Source organism: Baudoinia panamericana (assembly GCF_000338955.1).
Source record: "Baudoinia panamericana UAMH 10762 unplaced genomic scaffold BAUCOscaffold_15, whole genome shotgun sequence".
Classification (NCBI taxonomy): Eukaryota; Fungi; Ascomycota; class Dothideomycetes; order Mycosphaerellales; family Teratosphaeriaceae; genus Baudoinia; species Baudoinia panamericana.
Window position 1 is genome coordinate 575,463 of NW_006911271.1, and position 17,734 is coordinate 593,196.

The 17,734-nt window shown below is 54.0% G+C and overlaps 7 protein-coding genes across 7 annotated transcripts; 3 read left to right on the top strand and 4 right to left on the bottom strand.

Moving 5' to 3' along the window:
• Positions 1-94: 94 nt before the first annotated feature.
• On the top strand, positions 95-1,808 carry BAUCODRAFT_80118 (uncharacterized protein; the record flags this gene model as incomplete). Its single annotated transcript, XM_007683313.1, has 5 exons — positions 95-252; positions 304-328; positions 374-1,103; positions 1,178-1,461; positions 1,527-1,808. 5 exons carry the CDS (start codon positions 95-97, stop codon positions 1,806-1,808), a joined length of 1,479 nt encoding a protein of 492 aa, XP_007681503.1.
• Positions 1,809-1,956: 148 nt separating this feature from the next.
• Positions 1,957-5,279, bottom strand: BAUCODRAFT_323942 (glycosyltransferase family 20 protein). Its single transcript, XM_007683515.1, has 2 exons — positions 4,944-5,279; positions 1,957-4,893 (listed from the first exon to the last, which is right to left on the bottom strand). Exons 1-2 carry the CDS (start codon positions 4,976-4,978, stop codon positions 2,106-2,108), a joined length of 2,823 nt encoding a protein of 940 aa, XP_007681705.1. The 5' UTR covers positions 4,979-5,279; the 3' UTR covers positions 1,957-2,105.
• A 757-nt stretch (positions 5,280-6,036) lies between these two features.
• On the bottom strand, positions 6,037-7,174 carry BAUCODRAFT_60442 (uncharacterized protein; the record flags this gene model as incomplete). The annotated part of the gene is made up of 2 exons (XM_007683277.1): positions 6,037-6,183; positions 6,236-7,174. Coding segments are annotated over 2 exons (1,086 nt in total), but the record flags the coding sequence as incomplete, so codon positions are not given.
• Positions 7,175-7,922: 748 nt separating this feature from the next.
• BAUCODRAFT_39505 (uncharacterized protein) lies at positions 7,923-9,248 on the bottom strand. The gene is made up of 2 exons (XM_007683214.1): positions 9,084-9,248; positions 7,923-9,028 (listed from the first exon to the last, which is right to left on the bottom strand). Exons 1-2 carry the CDS (start codon positions 9,115-9,117, stop codon positions 8,364-8,366), a joined length of 699 nt encoding a protein of 232 aa, XP_007681404.1. The 5' UTR covers positions 9,118-9,248; the 3' UTR covers positions 7,923-8,363.
• A 124-nt stretch (positions 9,249-9,372) lies between these two features.
• BAUCODRAFT_39506 (uncharacterized protein) lies at positions 9,373-14,408 on the top strand. Its single transcript, XM_007683215.1, has one exon. It carries the CDS (start codon positions 9,411-9,413, stop codon positions 13,914-13,916), a length of 4,506 nt encoding a protein of 1,501 aa, XP_007681405.1. The 5' UTR covers positions 9,373-9,410; the 3' UTR covers positions 13,917-14,408.
• A 224-nt stretch (positions 14,409-14,632) lies between these two features.
• BAUCODRAFT_571091 (uncharacterized protein) lies at positions 14,633-16,427 on the top strand (the record flags this gene model as incomplete). The annotated part of the gene is made up of 3 exons (XM_007683516.1): positions 14,633-14,824; positions 14,882-15,040; positions 15,170-16,427. The coding sequence occupies 3 exons, from the start codon at positions 14,633-14,635 to the stop codon at positions 16,178-16,180; spliced, it is 1,362 nt and encodes a 453-aa protein (XP_007681706.1). The 3' UTR covers positions 16,181-16,427.
• Positions 16,427-17,522, bottom strand: BAUCODRAFT_325107 (uncharacterized protein). Its single transcript, XM_007683517.1, has 2 exons — positions 16,927-17,522; positions 16,427-16,876 (listed from the first exon to the last, which is right to left on the bottom strand). The coding sequence occupies exons 1-2, from the start codon at positions 17,110-17,112 to the stop codon at positions 16,667-16,669; spliced, it is 396 nt and encodes a 131-aa protein (XP_007681707.1). The 5' UTR covers positions 17,113-17,522; the 3' UTR covers positions 16,427-16,666.
• Between the last annotated feature and the right edge of the window lie 212 nt (positions 17,523-17,734).

The window sequence follows — 17,734 nt, forward strand, 5'->3', positions numbered from 1 at the left end:
CGGGCTGTGTTGTCGAGCATTCAACACATTGCACCCATACGCTCTTGTAACTTACGATTAAGCCTAGTACCAAGTCGATAGAACTTCAACGACCATGGCCGCACCAGAGAAGCTCGACTTTGATGTCGTGATTATTGGGGCTGGGATTAGTGGGATCAACTTCGCCTATAGGCTACAGGAGCGTAATCCGGAGCTCAGCTACACCATTCTGGAAGGCCGTCATGAAATGGGCGGCACCTGGTCGCTTTTCAAGTACGTATTACCATTCAAGATGGCACGCCTCAAGCTAAAACATTAGCCTAGGTACCCCGGCATACGAAGCGACTCTGTAAGTTCTGATACCACTCTGCCATGCCGCATACTGACTAGCTAGGACCTACACACGTTCGGCTTTCCGTGGCGACCATGGGAGGAGCAGACGACAATTGCACAAGGCCCGCTCATTCTCAAGTACATGAAAGAATCCGCAGCCATGTACGGTATCGACAAGCGCATACAGTATCACCACAAAGTCGAGAATGCAGAATGGTCGACTCTATCGAAGACCTGGACATGCAATGTGACCGCCAATGGCAGCGCGGAGAAGCACATCCGGGCTCGGTTCATACTCCTCTGCTGTGGCTATTATGATTACGACAACCCACTTCAATCAGTAATCCCAGGTATCGAAAACTTTAAAGGCACTGTTGCTCACCCGCAGTTTTGGCCCGAAGACCTCGACTACACCGACAAGAATGTCGTCATCGTCGGATCAGGAGCTACCGCAATCACATTGCTGCCCGTTCTTGCAAAGAAAGCTGCCAGTGTAACGATACTCCAGCGGTCGCCTTCGTATGTGTTGTCCTTACCAGGCCAGGATGGTCTGGACAAGACGATCTACAATCTCACGTGGTGGAACAAACCCCTTTTCCAGTCGCTCATCCGCTGGAAGTACATTCTTATCCCTTTCCTCATTACACGCCTTTGCTATTACTTTCCGAAGCGTATGCGGAAATTCTTCTCGGATACCATCCAATCTCAGCTTCCACCGACCGTGGCAAGAGATCCACATTTCAATCCGAGCTACAACCCTTTCGAACAGCGGGTCTGCTTCTGCCCTGACGGTAAGTGCGGCCTGCAGGACATCGGTCCAAAATTCGTTGGCTCACTCGCTAACGAAACACCTCCCCGGCTCAAGGTGATTTCTACGACGCTCTCAAATCCGGCAAAGGCGGCATGGAAACAGGCATCGTTGAGACCGTGACGCCAGACAGCATCAAGCTCACGTCCGGGAAGGAGCTGCATCCGGATGTGATCGTGACAGCCACGGGTCTCCGCGTACGTTTCGCCGGCGGTCTCAATTTCCTCGTCGATGGCAAGCCCTACAACATTGCAGACAGCTACGTTTGGAAAGGTGTGATGCTCGAGAACCTACCCAATGCTGCCTACGTATTCGGCTACGTTGATGCAAGCTGGACCTTGGTGAGTTCCCTGGATTGTATATCTATGCCTTGGAAGTATGCTGACAAGTGTCTTGCCATGATCAGGGTGCTGATGCTACTGCGCAACTTGTTTGTCGCATGTTGAAGCGTATGCGCTCCGAAGGCGTGGCAGAGGTAGTCCCGAGGCGGTCGGAGCTTGAGAAGAAGAACATGGTTGACGTGCCACTGCTTCGCCTGACCAGCACGTACATCAAGCGAGCGAAAGACATGCTTCCGAAGACTGGCGCAACTGGTCAGTGGCGCCCGCGGTCATACTATCTCCAGGATTTGTTGATGGCGAAGTTCGGAGATATTAGAACGGGGCTTGAGTGGATCAGAGGTGTGTAGATATCAGCGGCATAGATGGTGCTTCCCAGGCTGCTTCGCGTACCCGCATTGGCATACACTTGGCTTTAGGCAACTAGTTGAAGCGTTCGCGGGTAACATCGGGATCGCTGACCCTTGCTGCATATTACATTCTGTCAATCTATTGAGGGTCGGGAGTAGAGACATGACCTAAAGCATAACGAGGGCTGTGCCTCTCGGGTATTAGAACGCCATAACGCACCCTACGCTTGCTCCTTGCCATCATGCGCGTACACTTGAGCGCTTGTTTGACCTGCGAACTTGACCTGCGAACTTCATCTACGCACTCCCTTGCCCCCTTCCGCGATTGAAATAGTCACCCGGATTCGACTCGGTGCTAGCCTTCGCAAGCTTCTGCAGCGTAGTGAGCAAACCTGTAGTGCCTTGCGTGAGCGTATTTTGAGCGACTGTGTTGCGCTTGCCAACGGAGACGGTGAAGACATCGCGGATTGTGCCCGCTTTCGCCAGCTCGTTAGCCCACTGGAAGACCACCTCGTCCTCGCGGTCATCGCCGGCAACCAGCAGGAAGCTTGGAAGCTGAAAGCCACGAGCAATAGCACGCTCGCGTAGCTGATCGAACAGGTGAGTTGTCGCCGTACGCTTACTGAATCCGACCTGCTCGATTAGGACTGCCTTGGCGATAGGTACGGCGTGGATACCCATAGACCGGCAGGCGGTGTTGATCTGGTCTGCACATTCACCGGCAAAACGGATCGCAGCTTCCTGGTCTTCGCACTTATCGTAGCGGAAGAACTGACTGCAGTGACGCTCTTCGATATAGCTGCCCTCGAGACGATCTTCGTAGTATTTCAATATGCTGCGAACCTGGTCTTTCCACTTGGCAGTCTCCTCTTCGTCGGTGAAGCGCTGCCATGCGTGGTCCTCGCTACCGTACTCACGCAAGAAGCAGCCGTTCTCCGCAATAAGACCGAGTGATGGCAGGACACGGAAGTTGCTCTCCAGTTCCTCGGGTGTGCGACCGGACATGACGTACACGATGTTCTTGGAGTCCGCCATGAGCTCCATGAGTGCATCGAGTATGCGTTGCGGTGATGACAAGGGCATGCCGGTGTTGGTTCGATGTGGTGCGAGCGTCCCCTCATAATCAAGGATGAAGACGCGGCGTTCCGCTTCTTTATATTTCTCCGTCACTTTGTTCACCGATAGACGCGGCACTGATGTCCTAGCCCGCGTCGCATGCTCGTCGTACACCTTTGCTAGAGCTTCGCTCAATGCTCTGGCCCAGTGACCTCCGGTCTGCGTGGTCACGATCCTGTTCAAGGCTTTCCAACTGCTCTCCTTCGTCACGTCGTCCATCTCAAGCGCTTTCTTGATCCCATCGGCTTGCTGTTGGTAGTCCCAAGGGTTGACAGAGATCTGTGCACCGCCAAACACTGCGGCACTGCCAGTGAACTCGCTTAGGATGAGTGGACCATACTTCTTGTTACCGATTGGCGCCCTACCATCCTGGCAGAAGACGTACTCGTGCGCGGTCAGATTCATGCCATCGCGCAATGCGGTGATCATTAGGACGTCGGCAATGGAGAGGAGGGCCATATATTGCGAAAATCCGATATCTTGCTTCAGGAACACCAGTGGCTGATGAGCAAGCGTGGAATGCACCGAGTCAATACGGCTGCAAATGTCGGAGACAGTCGTGAGGAGCTCTGACTGCTCGCTCGTTGACGTTGCGACTTGTATCAGCACAACCTTCTCCCGCCATTCCGGATACTTGTTGAGGAACAGCTCATATGCGAGCAACTTCTGACGGACGCCACGGACATTGTCGAGCTTGTCGCGGGCGACGATGATCTTCTTGTCCTTGTAGCGCTCCTGGACGACCTTCATCCACTCCTGCACCTCCGGCTCGTTGCGAGCCACTTCCATGGCATGTAGATTTATGCCGATTGGCTGGTTTGTGACATTGACGAAATGATCCTCCAGCTGCACACCGTCCGCAGTGGTTTCAACCGTGAGCAAGCGGCTACAAGTCTGCAGGAAGTGGTGCGCATACTCCTCCGTCTGAAAGGCGATGAGATTGGCGCCGAGCATGCCTTCAAGCAGGTACGTACGTGTCGAGAGGCAGCGGAACACCTCGGATGATGGAAACGCCGTATGTAGGAAGAAGCCGATCTGCGCCTCGGGTAACTTCTGGCGAATCATGCGTGGAACGAGCAGCAAGTGGTAATCATGGACCCAAATCTTGTCGCCACGCTTGTAACTTGCTATGGCCTTGTCTGCGAACGCTTGGTTGACGGTCTTATAGAACTCCCAGCTGTGGTCGGCGTAGGCTTTGCTCTTCGGATGATCTGGCACCTGATAGTGGAAGATTGGCCAGAGGATGGTCTTGCAGTAATGCGAGTAATGACCATCCATGTCCTTGTCGCTTACGTACACGACTTGCGAGTCGTAGTTCGTGGAGAGCAGGTCCGAAATATCTTCCTTGATGCTCACAGGTAACACATCAGTGGGGAAGCCGATGGTCCCGATCCAGCTGATGTTAACCTCACCCATGTCGACGAGGGCGCGCATGGCATTGGACAGGCCACCATTACCTTGCAGTCCAGGCTCCACGGTCCATTGCTTACCGTCGTAAGCGCGGTCATGGCTGCCGGCACGGGAGGCGCGTGATGGCGGCGATGAGGTTTTGACACGCTTTCGTGCCTCCTGTCGCTTCTTTTCCAGTTCCTCATGCACTTGAGCAAAGTCTAGGATTGAACCAGAGGGAAGCGGTCCAGCAGTCGACGTTGGCTGATTGAAGATGGCTTGTGCTCCCCAGTCAGGCCCACCAACGTCGCTTCGCACGAGTGAGCGAGGGTCTCCAGGCTTGGCAAAATGTAATTTCGTCGCATCTGGCAAAGAGTCGGTGCGGAAGAGATCGTCAGTGGTCTGAATGCCCGGCGTCAATGGCGCTGTAGGCCCATTCAACAGACTCGCCTGTGACGGTTTCGAAGCCAGCTCGCCGTTCGAGCCGGTGCGAGACCGGTTCGCCACCGCTTGAAGTACGGTCTCTGCTGTCTCTTCTAGCGCAGCCGCATCGTGAAAGGCAACGGTGTATGGAAGGAAGCTGCGGTACGTTAGCGATGTACCCGGACGGCAAGCGGTAGATAGACCTACAGTGAGACGCAATGCGACACCACGTCGGTCTCCATTGCAACGAAAGTGCGAAGCTACCCGCTTTAGATGTACGATGCTCTAGAATGTCAGTGACCGTTGTCGTTTATGAGAGACAAGTCCTGCTTGGGCAGGTTGCAGGCACGTGTTCACAAGTTGCAATCAGGAAGTCACACGTAGTCCGCAAGAGAGCGCTGGAAGTTTCATACGATAAAGCCGCGTTCACTTCTCCTTAAGCTCCTCTACCAACCTGGCGCAACTCTCGACTCACTATCGAGAAGGGAATGAATACTGGGCATTCATGACCAAGCAGTCTGTTTTCCTACCTCATTTATGCGCACAACTTACATCATTAGGCGAAGCGTGCACTGTCTAGCTGTCGCTAGCCTTGTCAGGTAGCGGGTCTGCATCCTCGGCCCGAGAGTGAGTCGCTCCACGCGAGCGATACGAGTCATGGAGGGAGTGTTCGGGGGTGATGAAGCTGCAAGATCTGCAAAGCCGGTATTACCATTACGCCTCACTTCTGTGCGCCTGAACACATGGCGCCGTTAACCCGGTCTTGCCAACCCATGCTGACGCATGTGCCGCTACCGATACAGCAGTAGTACGGGACCAATCGATCTCTACAGACCTCATTTCCTGGTGAAGCACAAGTAAATGCTGCAGATGCCCTGATCCCTCGAATCGCTGTATAGCACAACTGGGGTATACTCGCATTAAAGCAGTAACGACATGCTCGTTTAAGAAGAAACCAATGATTGAAGAAAGAAGTCTATCGTTGCACCAGCGTCGCTCAGGCAAAATCGGTCTAGGTGGGTATACGGCGGAAGTGAAGACTGCGATGCAAAGCAGACCCTCAACGCCGTCGTCAAGTCGTGAAATGCTGCCGTTACTCGCGGCTTGGGAGTTGCTCGTCTAGCGAACATCGTGTGGTGGTGTGTGAGAAAGCATCTCCATCGTGTGCGGAGGCCTCGGCCGTCGTGTTACGAGCTGAGGACTCGTCAGGCGCCTAGCCTTCGGCCGGTCGGACAGTCGCTGTGCTTTCAGTTGAGCTGTCACTCAAAGATCGGTTGGACATGGCTTCCGTAGCCTTCCGCTGGGCCACGACTTCCCGCGCATAGAACTCGACCAGCATAGTCCCATACGCTTCGATCTCTTCGACTGGAATCGAAAGGCGGAAGTCGTTCAGAAGCAGAAACTGTAGTTCAAGGTGATTGAGCTCTTGCAGCGGTAAGCCACCGACCTAGCGGAAGTCAGCTTATGATACACGTACTTGGAATGTGCGCATAACCGACCTTCGCGTAGCGCGAATTGGTGTAGAAGATGTCGGAGAAGAACTTGCTGGCGCACGTCACGCCTGCAATGACCAGACGATGTATGTTGAAGCTGTCTACGACAAAGAAGTGTGAGAGATTGTACGCTTCCGTCGATGCCGGTGCCTGCGGTATGGAGGGGGACTCCATCTGATGAGGCCGACTGTGCGGCGTTCCAGGCACACCCTGCTGGTCGCCCTTCTCCATCGAGCCGGACGCTGGAGGTGTAGCTGTCTGCGTGCCCTGCGGTGTAGTCGCTGTCACGCCCTCCATGGGATCCGTACCTTGAGAGTCACTGGAGCTGCTTGCCCGGCTTGCATTTCGGTTGTGGTCATACATTTGCTGGTTTACGTCCCGCAGACCTTGCATGGGACCCGCGTTCACCCTCTCCGTCATGCGGTCGAAGTACACCAACAGGCTCAAGAACACCTCATAACTAGTGGGGCAGTACTTATTGATGCGGGTGAGATAGCTCAAGATGGTGATGCTGGGCACATTCTTCCCATGGAATGCGAGCACGCTGCTCGTTTGTGGAGTCAAGTGTGATGCTTGCTCTAAATGCGCTGGTTGGCGGTGCAGGTGCTCATGCTGCTGATCGTTCGTCGTGGTAATCTTCGTGAGAAGGCCGGCCACCATTTCAATGATGTGCTCGACCTTCATCTCACTAATCTCGTATTGCGGGCCGTCATCCTCCGGTCCTCGCGAATGCGACCGGCTTCGGCTCTTAATCTCGGAGAAGGCGCTCATGTCCTCACTCGCGAAGCTTTGGATGTGCTGCAGATCGCGGACTTTGATCTTCTGCGGTCGCGGTTGCCGCGTGTCTGCCGCGCTCAGTGCATTGCTCGCTTGTGGCGCTGGTTGTGCGCTCGTTGACGCAGGAGGCGCGACATTGGCGGAAAGCGTAGGGTTGGCCGGCTGTGGCGCATCACTGCGCTGTAATGAGGCTTGCGAAGTTGCTCGGGGCGCTTGCGCATGCTGTTGTGTTGATTGGGTGCCAGAGGAGCTTGTTGCCCTCTGGCTTGAGGCGGACATAGGTGTATCGGAACGGGAGGTCGTCCGACTTCGTTTAGGCTGCGGGCTAGGGTCGTGCACCCGTGGCGCTTCTCGATATGCGTAGTTTGGATGACTTGGAGAATGCCCGAAGAAAGAGTTCACCGCATCAAGTACGACAGAGCCCATCATTGACGGTCAACCATGGACTCTGCGGGTATCTGGTGAGCGTCCGGCCGTCAGTGACACCGTCTTATGAGATATGATGAGGCAGCGATATGCACATGCGACATCCGACCCGGTGTGTCAGTGTCGGGCGAGGCGTTTCACCTCGCTTGACGAGCGACACGTGCGTGCGCCCAGAGGGTTGAGGAGGTGTAGTCCAAGGCGTGTTGAGCCTGAAAAATGTGCATGGATCGATGCCCGTGTTCGCATCTCAAACGGGGCTCCTTGCCAGTAATGTTCGAAGGTTGCTGGTGAGTGGGAGGCGGTGACGGTGATGGGAGGTTCATCGCGTGACGAACAGAAATAAAACGCTTACCTCCTTACAATCACACCCGTTGCCTCTTCCGTTGAAGCCGAGCTGTGCACAAACTGAATTGGACAGCGATTTCGAAATGAGTTGTTGTTGTACAGGCGACATAGGATGCAAGACTAGCTGCCATGTACAATCGGGAACTGCTCGTCGCTCCGCCTTCCTTGGGTCGGCATCTTGGCAGCGTCATATTAACTTTGGGCTAGTGCAGCCCGGCAGAGCTGACATGAAATGGAGGAACATCCGGGACAAGGGTTGCTTGTTTGAACGTTGTTGTACTCGTACAGGACGAAACCGACCGCCACCCCTCGCCTGCATTAACGAGACGATGCTGAGCACACTATGCCCAATGTCCTTCCACCGGCCATATTGCAACCCAGTGATTGCTATAATATCAGTATCGCCTCACCGGACAAGCTAATGCTGCACGCTAAGCTGCTTGGTGAGTGTCGGCTGCACATCCGCGAAAGCCCGGAAATCATCCACGCCTATAGATACAAGATCGCCCTGGCCGCTGCATCGTGAAGCGGCTCTGCGCTTGAAGCTCCTCCTTGAGCACGTGAGCAGTCCGTAGACGCCGTAATCTTATGGTTTTTCGGTCCCTGGACCTTCATAGTTACGGTCTGGCAGATACAGATGCCGTATAGCGCCTTGCGCCGTCAGCACCACCATTCTGATCACACCGCCAGAGCTGCCATCCCATTTGATTGCCTCTTGTAGCGCACCCTTAACAAACTTGATACCTTCCGCCTCGGTCATGCCTTCTCGCCAGTTTGCGTCGCAGTAGCCGTAGATGTACGTCGACCCAGAACCGCCAATCGCATAGGCTTGCTTGTGCAGCGAGCCGCCAAGCGGGATCGAATACACCTGACCACCATGCCTGTGGTCCCAGCCTGCGATGATGATACCTGCGCTCAGCTGGTCCTTGTTATCGTAGCAAAGCTCTTGAAACAGAGCTGCCGCGGTCTGTGTGGTCGGCGGCTCATCGTTCACAATGCCGTACATGCCCAGGTGGTACTGCACAATATCTGCCACAGCTTGTGTATCTGCTGCGGATCCCGACCGACAACACCATATCGTATCGTGCACTTGTGTGAGCTTGTCTGTGACTCTGTTCGCGATGTAGGCACCGGTTGTTGTTCGACTGTCCGCTCCTAATATTACGCCGTCCTTGAAGTTGATCGCCATAATGGATGTTCCGAGGTTGACTTCGCCATGCTTCAGATGGTTCATGTCAACGTGGATGCCATCTACCGACTGTTAGCGTATGCACCACAGTGTACTGGCAAGCCATCTGTGACCTACCTTCGCCCAGCACCCCACTTTGCTGCATGATCATGTTTACAGCCGCTCGAACCGTGTGCTAGCTGGTCAGACACTGGATTGGACAAAGCAAGTCCCAGGAGAAAAGGTATCGTAACGCCGTACGTGGTACCTAAGACACATACATCAAGCGTACATGTAGGCTTCACTGCGAGCGCGTCAAGCTTGGGGGTGGCCAAAGCTCAAAGTTTGGAAAGGTATGTTATGTAAGCGCAATCGATAAGTCAGCCTACTCCAGTGCTGCCGCCTCTAACTCCATCAACCTTGTTCTACGTCCACTGTCGCTTTGGCAAGTCACTTCAGGGCGCGATGGCGCCGATGAATGAGTACGCTGCGGTGACAGTGTACTCATCCCAAGTGAAGTCAGATGGCGAAGAAAGCGTTCTGGTCGAAACGGGCTCTTTCACTCCCACCCGGTGGTTTCTTGAGCACGGCGCTCAGCATTCCAAAGGAGCTGGTGGCGAGCGGCCAACGAAGAAGCGAAAACTAAACTATGTCGATGGCGATGTTTCCGAGTCGGATCCGGCATATCAGACTGCTTCAGGAGACGGCATTGTGATACATAGGGTTGCTATCGACCTGCACTTTCCGGACACACTCAACTCAACTGATACCACCGACTTTGCGGACTCCGATTTTGACACGACTCATGCGATCAGAGTCGTTGCGCGTGAGATCAAAGGCGACGGAGATGGATGTCAGCTGCGAATCACGCTGCCGTATCTACGGAGTCCGGTTCTGTTGATCTCTTGTACCGATATCCCAAACCCTATCCGCGCTTCTTTGTTGCGGTACAATCCATCTCCGAGACATCTGGAAGCCTGGTATAGCGAGGCGAAGTCGAAGAATCACCCAGCAACCGTATCGGTCTGCTCTCTAAAGCGATCGATAGGCGCGGCCGGCACAATTGTTCGACTAGAGGCCACAACTTCCTGGAAATCGGGCGTTTCCGCGTTTCCACAAGGCATGCCTGTCGGCAAGGCCCGGGTGTACGAAGACTATGCGTGGCTCTTACATACATATCCTGATCAAGCGAGAGACGAGACGGAGAGCGGGCGCTCGACAGATTGGTCGCCCAGTGACTTCTACGACAGCGTTCACGTACCAGCAAAGGACCCCGTCCTCCAAGGTCTCTATGATGGCGTGCTGGACAGCGAGCTGTACCCCTTTCAAAAGCGTGCCGTTACGTGGATGCTGAACAGAGAAGGAGTGGCGTTTAAAGACGGTCGTGTGTCACCATTGCCTCTACCTTCCCAGGGTCAGCTCAGCGCGAACTTTTACCAATCCGTCACCGATGTGCACGGAAATTCTTGCTATGTCAGTCATCTCGAGGGTATCATGACGCGCACCCCGCCAGTGGATGAGTGCTGTGTCTCTGGTGGCCTTCTTGCCGAGGAGATGGGGCTCGGCAAGACTGTTGAACTACTAGCATTAGTCAGTCTACACAAGCGGTTCGGTATGCCATCCGAAGGAGTGATGGATGGGTTTTCGGGTACCGTAGTAGCTCCTTCACAAGCGACATTGATCATCACACCACCTTCGATTCTGCCGCAATGGCGGTCCGAGCTGAATCGGCATGCGCCAGCACTCAGAGTCTTTGAGTACGAAGGCCTCAGCTCGTCCCGTAAGAAGTCCAAACTTGAGCAACAACTGATTGAAGATATGGCCACAAAGTACGATGTGGTGATTGCAACCTATAACACACTTCGCAGTGAGATACACTTTGCGGAAGACCCACCTGAACGCAACATGCGACGTACGCCCAAGTTTGAGCGCAAGCGGAGTCCGCTGGTACAGATACAGTGGTGGCGTATCTGTCTCGATGAAGCCCAGATGGTCGAGTCTGGCGTCACTGCTGCTGCGCGCGTCGCTCGCCGCTTACCTCGAATTCATAGCTGGGCAGTCACTGGCACGCCGCTGAGGAAGAACGTTGAGGATCTTCACGGGTTGCTCATCTTCTTGAGGCTCAAGCCACTTAGCGACAGCGCCAAGCTATGGTCGCATCTAGTCACCAATCATCGGCACCTGTTTCGACGAATTTGGAGCGAATTCGCCTTACGTCACACGAAGGCGTACATTCGCGATGAGCTACACCTGCCTCCGCAGAAGCGCGTTGTACTGACAGTCCCGTTCTCAACAGTCGAGCAGCAGCATTACTCCACCCTCTTCGGCCAAATGTGTGAAGATGTTGGCCTCCACGCAGACGGCTCACCTGTGAGCGGCGACTGGGATCCTCATGACGCTGCTACCATGGAAGCAATGCGCGCCTGGCTTGTGCGCTTGCGCCAGACGTGCCTTCATCCACAGGTGGGTGGCAGGAACCGTAAAGCGCTTGGTCGTGGTCAGGGCCCTTTGCGGACTGTAGCCGAAGTGCTCGAAGTCATGATCGAGCAGAACGAGACCGCGGCACGTACCGAGGAAAGACTGCTGCTCGCATCGCAATTGCTCCGTGCGCATATTGTTGGCAACAATGGTGATGATGAGCATCGCAGCGAAAAGGCTGTCGAAATCTACACAAACGCCACGACATCAAGCACTGCAGTAGTCCAAGAAGCTCGTGACCGGCTGACAGCAGCAAAAGCGGCTATGGCCGCCAAAGGCGAGGTCACGTCCGATAGCGAAGGCGAAGATTCTGCTTCGGAAGGCTTGCCGCTTTTAGGTCGTCTGAGGAACAACCTTCGAACAGCGCTACAGCTGCAGCATGCTTGCACGTTCTTTGCGGCAACCTCGTATTTCCAGATCAAGAGCAACGAACATCTGACTGCACCAGAGTCTGACGACTTCAAGCGACTTGAACAGCAAGAGACAGATCTTTATGACGCAGCTAAGCAAGTCCGGCGAGAAGTTTTGAAGGAGTCGTCGCGCAAAGCGGAAGCTACGATGCGCCAGATAAACGACATGGGGCTCAAGCGCACGCTAACCCTACTGCCTCACATCGAAGATCTCAGAGTTGGCGGCATTGAGGGGAGGAAGCTTGTCGAGAAAGCTGATGAGCTCTTCGACCTTATTCGCGACCAGGGACAAGTGCTTGTGCAGTGGCGAAAGAAAATGGCCGAGTACTTGCTGAAGCCGCTCGTTGACGAGGACGAAGAAGGTGTCGAAACGACAGGCGAAGAGTACGAAATGTCAACGAAGCAGCAAGATGAGCTTTATGTTTATTTCGATGCCTTCAAGGCCATGCACTCCGATCTCAACACATTTATAACTGGCGAGAGTGCTCCGCTCATAGATCACGAAGTCAAAGAACTCATCAAAGCCGCAAAGTCCTTCCTGGATCCGGACATTGAGACTGGAGATGCTGTTGTACACGCTCCGGACTTGCTACTTCAGTTGCTGGAAGTGAGAAACAAGTTCAGGGTTTACAAGGATAAGATTGGCTCCGTCCGCGGCCTGATCCAAGAAGCACGAACAATGGAGGGCTCACTGTACCTCGGTAGCGGTCGAGGTGTGACAGAGCGAACCCTTGTGCAACGCCACCTAGCCCAGCTTCAAAGCATCTTCAAGGACTGGACAAAGGTACTAGCAGGCTTGGAGAAAGAGCTTGAACTGTTTCGAAAAGCACAAAATCAGCGACTGGAGTTCTACCGGCAGCTTCAAGAGCTTTCTGATGCCGTCGCTCCCTATAAAGAGGTGCTTGACCCGACGCTGGACCTGCACGCACTTGAAGCCGCAGCAACCAGAGAAGAGAAGCAGTCGCGAACTCTTGCACAGTTAAAGACAAAGAACCGCTTCTTGCTGCATCTCCGTGACGAAAATGGCGCACAGGCCGAGCGGAAGATTTGCGTCATCTGTCAACAAACGTTCGAGAATGGTGTGCTCACTGTCTGCGGTCATCAATACTGCAAAGAGTGCATACAGTACTGGTGGAACCAGCACCGGACCTGTCCTGTGTGCAAACGCAAGCTCACACTCAACGACTTCCACAACATCACATACAAGCCTCAAGAGCTGAAGGCGCAGGAAGAAGTTCAGGCCGGCACGTCATCGCCTGGATCTGCGACTTCGATCTCGCAATCACCCCTCCAGTCCTCGATCTACTCGGATGTAGATTCGACGCTGATGGATGAGATCAAGTCAATCGACATACCGGCCAGCTACGGCACGAAGATTGACACGCTTGGCAGACACCTGCATTGGATTAGAGAGCACGATCCAGGCGCGAAGTCTGTCGTCTTCTCGCAATTCCGTGAGTTTCTGGATGTTCTCGGCACGGCGCTATCCGAATTTAAGATCGGCTATAGTAGGCTTGGTCGGAACGGCGCCGTTGAGAAGTTCAAGCATGACCCAAGCATTGATTGTCTCTTGCTGGATGCGAAGACGGACTCCTCCGGCCTGACGTTAGTCAACGCCACACATGTCTTTATTTGCGAGCCGTTGATTCAGACGGCTGTTGAGCTACAAGCAATTGCCCGTGTGCATCGCATCGGCCAGACCCGGCCAACGACTGTCTGGATGTACCTGGTAAATGACACCGTGGAGGAGTCCATCTACGAGATCTCGGTCACGAGACGCTTAGCGCACGTACAGTCCCAACACCAGCATGGTAAGTCACGCTCTGCGACGCCTGCGCCGTTGCAGGAGACTGCAATTGATGCAGCCAACTCCGAGCAACTGCAATCGGCACCGCTGTCTAAGCTCTTAGTAGCTGGCAAAGGTGGAGGAGAGCTGGTTGGCGATGACGACATCTGGCGCTGCCTTTTCTCTGGCAACGCTCAGAAGTTGCTATCGAAGCCAAGCGTGGAGGTGGAACAGGCGGTTGGCAGGCATTTGCGAGCTGCGGCTGCAGAGCAACGGGAGGCAGAAGGTGCCGCATGATGTGAAGTGGGAGAAGGGTCAATCTAATGTTGTGCTCATGTTAGCCTCCGACCAACGTGCTGGAACCTGAGCTACTCTGCACCGAAGCTATGTTCTAGTTGTCAGCTAATCCGAAGTTGGCCGCGGATCTCACTCTTACCTGGTCTCCATCGAAACCATAATATGTTGTCTATGCCTAGCCTTCAATGCTGTGGCGACGTTGACTTCTGTCACACTTGGGAATTCGTTCGTGAGTTTCGCGCGTCCTTGCCGCTTTTCGATCCACCTCCCCTTCTTTGCGCAGCCTCGCGCACACTTGCGGTTGCTGACTCGAACTTTCACCGTCGCCAACACAGATCTGACAGGCTTTCAATGCTGGAGGTGCCTTTGTGCACATCATGCCCAGCTTGCGAGCACTACAGCATCGATAACGAGCTGGACCGCCTGATGCAGCAAGCGCCAGTTGTTGCACTTGGCGTCTCCGCATGCATGTGAATGGCTCGCATGGTTCACGGTACTTAGTCTGTCTGAGGTGAAAGATCGATAGAATATACGCTGAAGGCTGGGGCGGACGTGATCCTCCCTTGTATCGCGAACGGCTTGCAAGTATAATAATCCATCTTCCCTACCTTCCTCATGCCTCTTCATCCTTTCCTTCTATCCCGTAATGCAGTACATCACCTCTTGCGCCCGCCATGCACAACAATAGAGGCCAGGAGAAGCACGTGCGGCATAGCATGCACAATGACAGTTCTTTGGAGAAGAGTGTCGACCTTGACCAGGCTCACGATTTTCTAGCAAACCACGTACAGAATGGTCCGGCTAGCGATGCAGATATCGAACACCTGACAAGAACAATCGATTGCCACATCATGCCAATACTATTCAGCGTTTACTTCGTCCAGGCGCTTGACAAGCAGCTGCTGAACGTACGCTTCGGAGCTTCCTTATGCCTGCTGAAGGGACAATGGCTGATGAGATGACAGTACGCCGCAGTCATGGGCCTCACCAAAGACCTCCACCTCGCCAGCAATGACTTCTCGAACCTAGCCACCTACCTGTTCGTGGCCCTAATTATTGCCGAAGTCCCTACTGTTTACATCCTCAATAAGGTGCCAGTCGTCAAATGGCTTTCCATCAACGCCGTGCTTTGAGGTGTAGTTACGGCTTGCGTTGCAGCAGCACACAACTACCGGCATCTGCTCGCCCTTCGTATTCTGCTGGGCATCATGGAAGCCTCCGTGCAGCCTTGCTCGGCGCTAACTAGGGCATAGTATTACCGCAAAGACCATCAAGGGTCAAGGTTCCTTCTGTGGAGGTCAGCGATCGGTTTGGACGTGATTATTGGAGGCCTGCTCTCGTTCGCCTTTCAACACGTTCATAATGCAGCGCTAGCCAGCTGGAAGATCTTGTTCCTGTTGCTCGGCTGCCTCAGTATTGCCTTTGGACTCTGCCTCTTCGTCTGTCTACCGGATACGCCTATGCATGCGAAGTTTCTCTCTGACCAGCAGAAAGTGGCATTGCTGCACCATATCTCCGTGAACAAGACCGGCGTAAGGGCTACTACCTTCAGGCTGCGACAGGTGGTGGACTTTTTGCGCGATCCTCAAATCTGGCTGTTGACCATAGCCACCATATTAACGACGATTTCCACCGGCGTAACCCTGTCATACTCGTCACAGCTCATCGCTGGGTTTGGCTTTTCTCCCAAGCAAGCAGCCCTGCTCAATATGCCCTCGGGAGCGGTCACTATCGTTGCTGCCTTCGTGATCGGCGGGGCGCTCAACACCCGACTCCCACGCTGCTTCATCATAGCATCTGGCAACCTCGTCGCCATCATTGTTGCCTGTCTGGTCGGCTTCGCTCCCAGTCACAAACATGCCGCCCTGCTCGCAGGCATTTACCTCGTAAACATTACGAGTCCGGTTTTGTTTACGATCTACCAGTGGGCGTCGGCAAACGTGGCAGGACACTCCAAGCGTACCATGACAATGGCACTGATCACGATGGCCTTCAGCGCAGGAAGCTTGATCGGGCCGCAGACCTTTCGGGCGAAGGACAAGCCGGAATACAGGCCTGCGAAGATTGCATTGATTGCTACGCAAGCAGGATGCGCCTTCCTCTGCTGCGTGCTAGGAGCTTATTACTCTTGGACGAACAAGCGAAGAGATGCCAAATATGGGGAGGAGACGGTACTTGGGGACTCGAGTGGCTCGGCGGATGATGTGAAAACGTGGGAGAACCTGACCGACATAGAGCGGACGAGCTTTCGATACATGACGTGATAGATACACCTTCGCAGAATGTTACTTGTGCCGCACTCGGTGGGTCAGATATCGAGCATTCCGCGACATGTGCAGCTTCCTCACCTTCTTCCTGCTTTCCCGTTGACACATCGCCTAAAGGTCCAGCTATCGAAGGCTGCAAGGCAATAACGCGAACATTGCTGGAACGTCTCGCAGTCTGTTTTACGTTGTACTTCCCTTCTTCGGGTGGGAACCTATACCTCGCCCTCATCAGACTCTCTGCGTCGTCATCGAAGCTGTGACCATCCCACTCCATGTGGAGGACTTGTCGGTTGGCTGTGCAACTTCCTGGAGGGTCGAAAATGTGTGATAACCGTGTACACCTCGGGCTGGGGACGAAATTTCCGAACAGAAGACAGCAGTCTCCTTCTATCGTCCCGCCCCCGGCAGCCGATGCCTCGACATTATTTAGAGCATAGATCAGGTTGAACTTTGATGCGTGCGTGGGGGTTGTCGCTCGTCGGCTCACACCATGTGGCTTGGTAAAAGGAAGTTTGCGATGCCCTCCTTAACGGCATACTCGTGTCCGCAGTTGCCGCAGACCAGCTTACCACTGACGACCGCAGTATCCATCAGCAAAACATGCAGATCCTTAAGTGTTTGCGAAGGCTCGCCGTCTGCGGTGGCGAGATCTTCCGGAGCTGGTGTTTCCGCAGGCAGATTCGGTAGACCTAGCTGGAGCAAGATTAGCACCAGTCAATGTTGTGTAATGCATTTCAACGTACTTCGGTCGTCACGGTCTTCATGGCGTCCCATTCCAGCCTTGGCAGTATATTCTTGATGAGCGCTGCATTCATATCTGTTTCCACCTGCTCGAGCTCCGCTTCCCTGGGGTGCAGAGGGAAGGCCGCCGGAAGTGACTTGCACGTCTTGCGTGCACAAGTGAGGAAGTTGAGGGTCAACAGCTTCATCTCGGATATCTCATTAGTGACCGGAGGCGTTGTCGAGAACAGATGTTTTTAGTGGCTGAACTTCAAAGGCGAGTTTCAATATGTGCTCGAGCGTACCACTCAATCAGAAAACGTTGCGCTCACGCCAAGGTTCTCAACACGTACACCGACGGCGATGGCCTCAACACCGGAGCAGGAAAAGGTATGGTAGATGCGAAAGGCTATGGGAATTCAAGTCATAGCTGGTGACGAGGGATGAGTTTGTCCCAATGAAAGGTGCGTAAGGTCACGTACACAAGGAATGCTAACGGTCCGTTGAAAACGCCCAACAACAGTGTGGTATCATTCGCTCATCAAAACTGAATACTACCGCCGCTCTTATTGGCATTTGCTGCCGTCGCCACCTCTTCATGGTAACGCCGGCGACCAGCACCGATGCATGCAAGAACGGCCTTCCCCTCGCTCAACCATCAGCCAGCTTGTTGCTGGCGGTATAAGAATTATTATCCTTCGCTAATAAGACCTCATTAACTCCAGCCGTATGCGTCGTTTATCGCTCATGTCAAACTACGAAAGAAGACAAAGGAAAGTAGATCAGATCGCTCCAGATATTGTTCGAAGGTGCAAATGATGTGGCACATGT

Excerpts from the sequence above, each read along its gene's own strand:
- BAUCODRAFT_323942 (XM_007683515.1), bottom strand. The coding sequence starts at position 4,978 with ATGGAGACCGACGTGGTGTCGCATTGCGTCTCACT. Across the intron at positions 4,894-4,943 it reads GTGTCGCATTGCGTCTCACT|CTTCCTTCCATACACCGTTG; the intron begins GTAGGTCTATCT and ends AACGTACCGCAG.
- BAUCODRAFT_39505 (XM_007683214.1), bottom strand. The coding sequence starts at position 9,117 with ATGATCATGCAGCAAAGTGGGGTGCTGGGCGAAG. Across the intron at positions 9,029-9,083 it reads AAGTGGGGTGCTGGGCGAAG|ATGGCATCCACGTTGACATG; the intron begins GTAGGTCACAGA and ends AACAGTCGGTAG.
- BAUCODRAFT_39506 (XM_007683215.1), top strand. The coding sequence starts at position 9,411 with ATGGCGCCGATGAATGAGTACGCTGCGGTGACAGTGTACTCATCCCAA.
- BAUCODRAFT_325107 (XM_007683517.1), bottom strand. The coding sequence starts at position 17,112 with ATGAAGCTGTTGACCCTCAACTTCCTCACTTGTGCACGCAAGACGTGC. Across the intron at positions 16,877-16,926 it reads TGAAGACCGTGACGACCGAA|CTAGGTCTACCGAATCTGCC; the intron begins GTACGTTGAAAT and ends ATCTTGCTCCAG.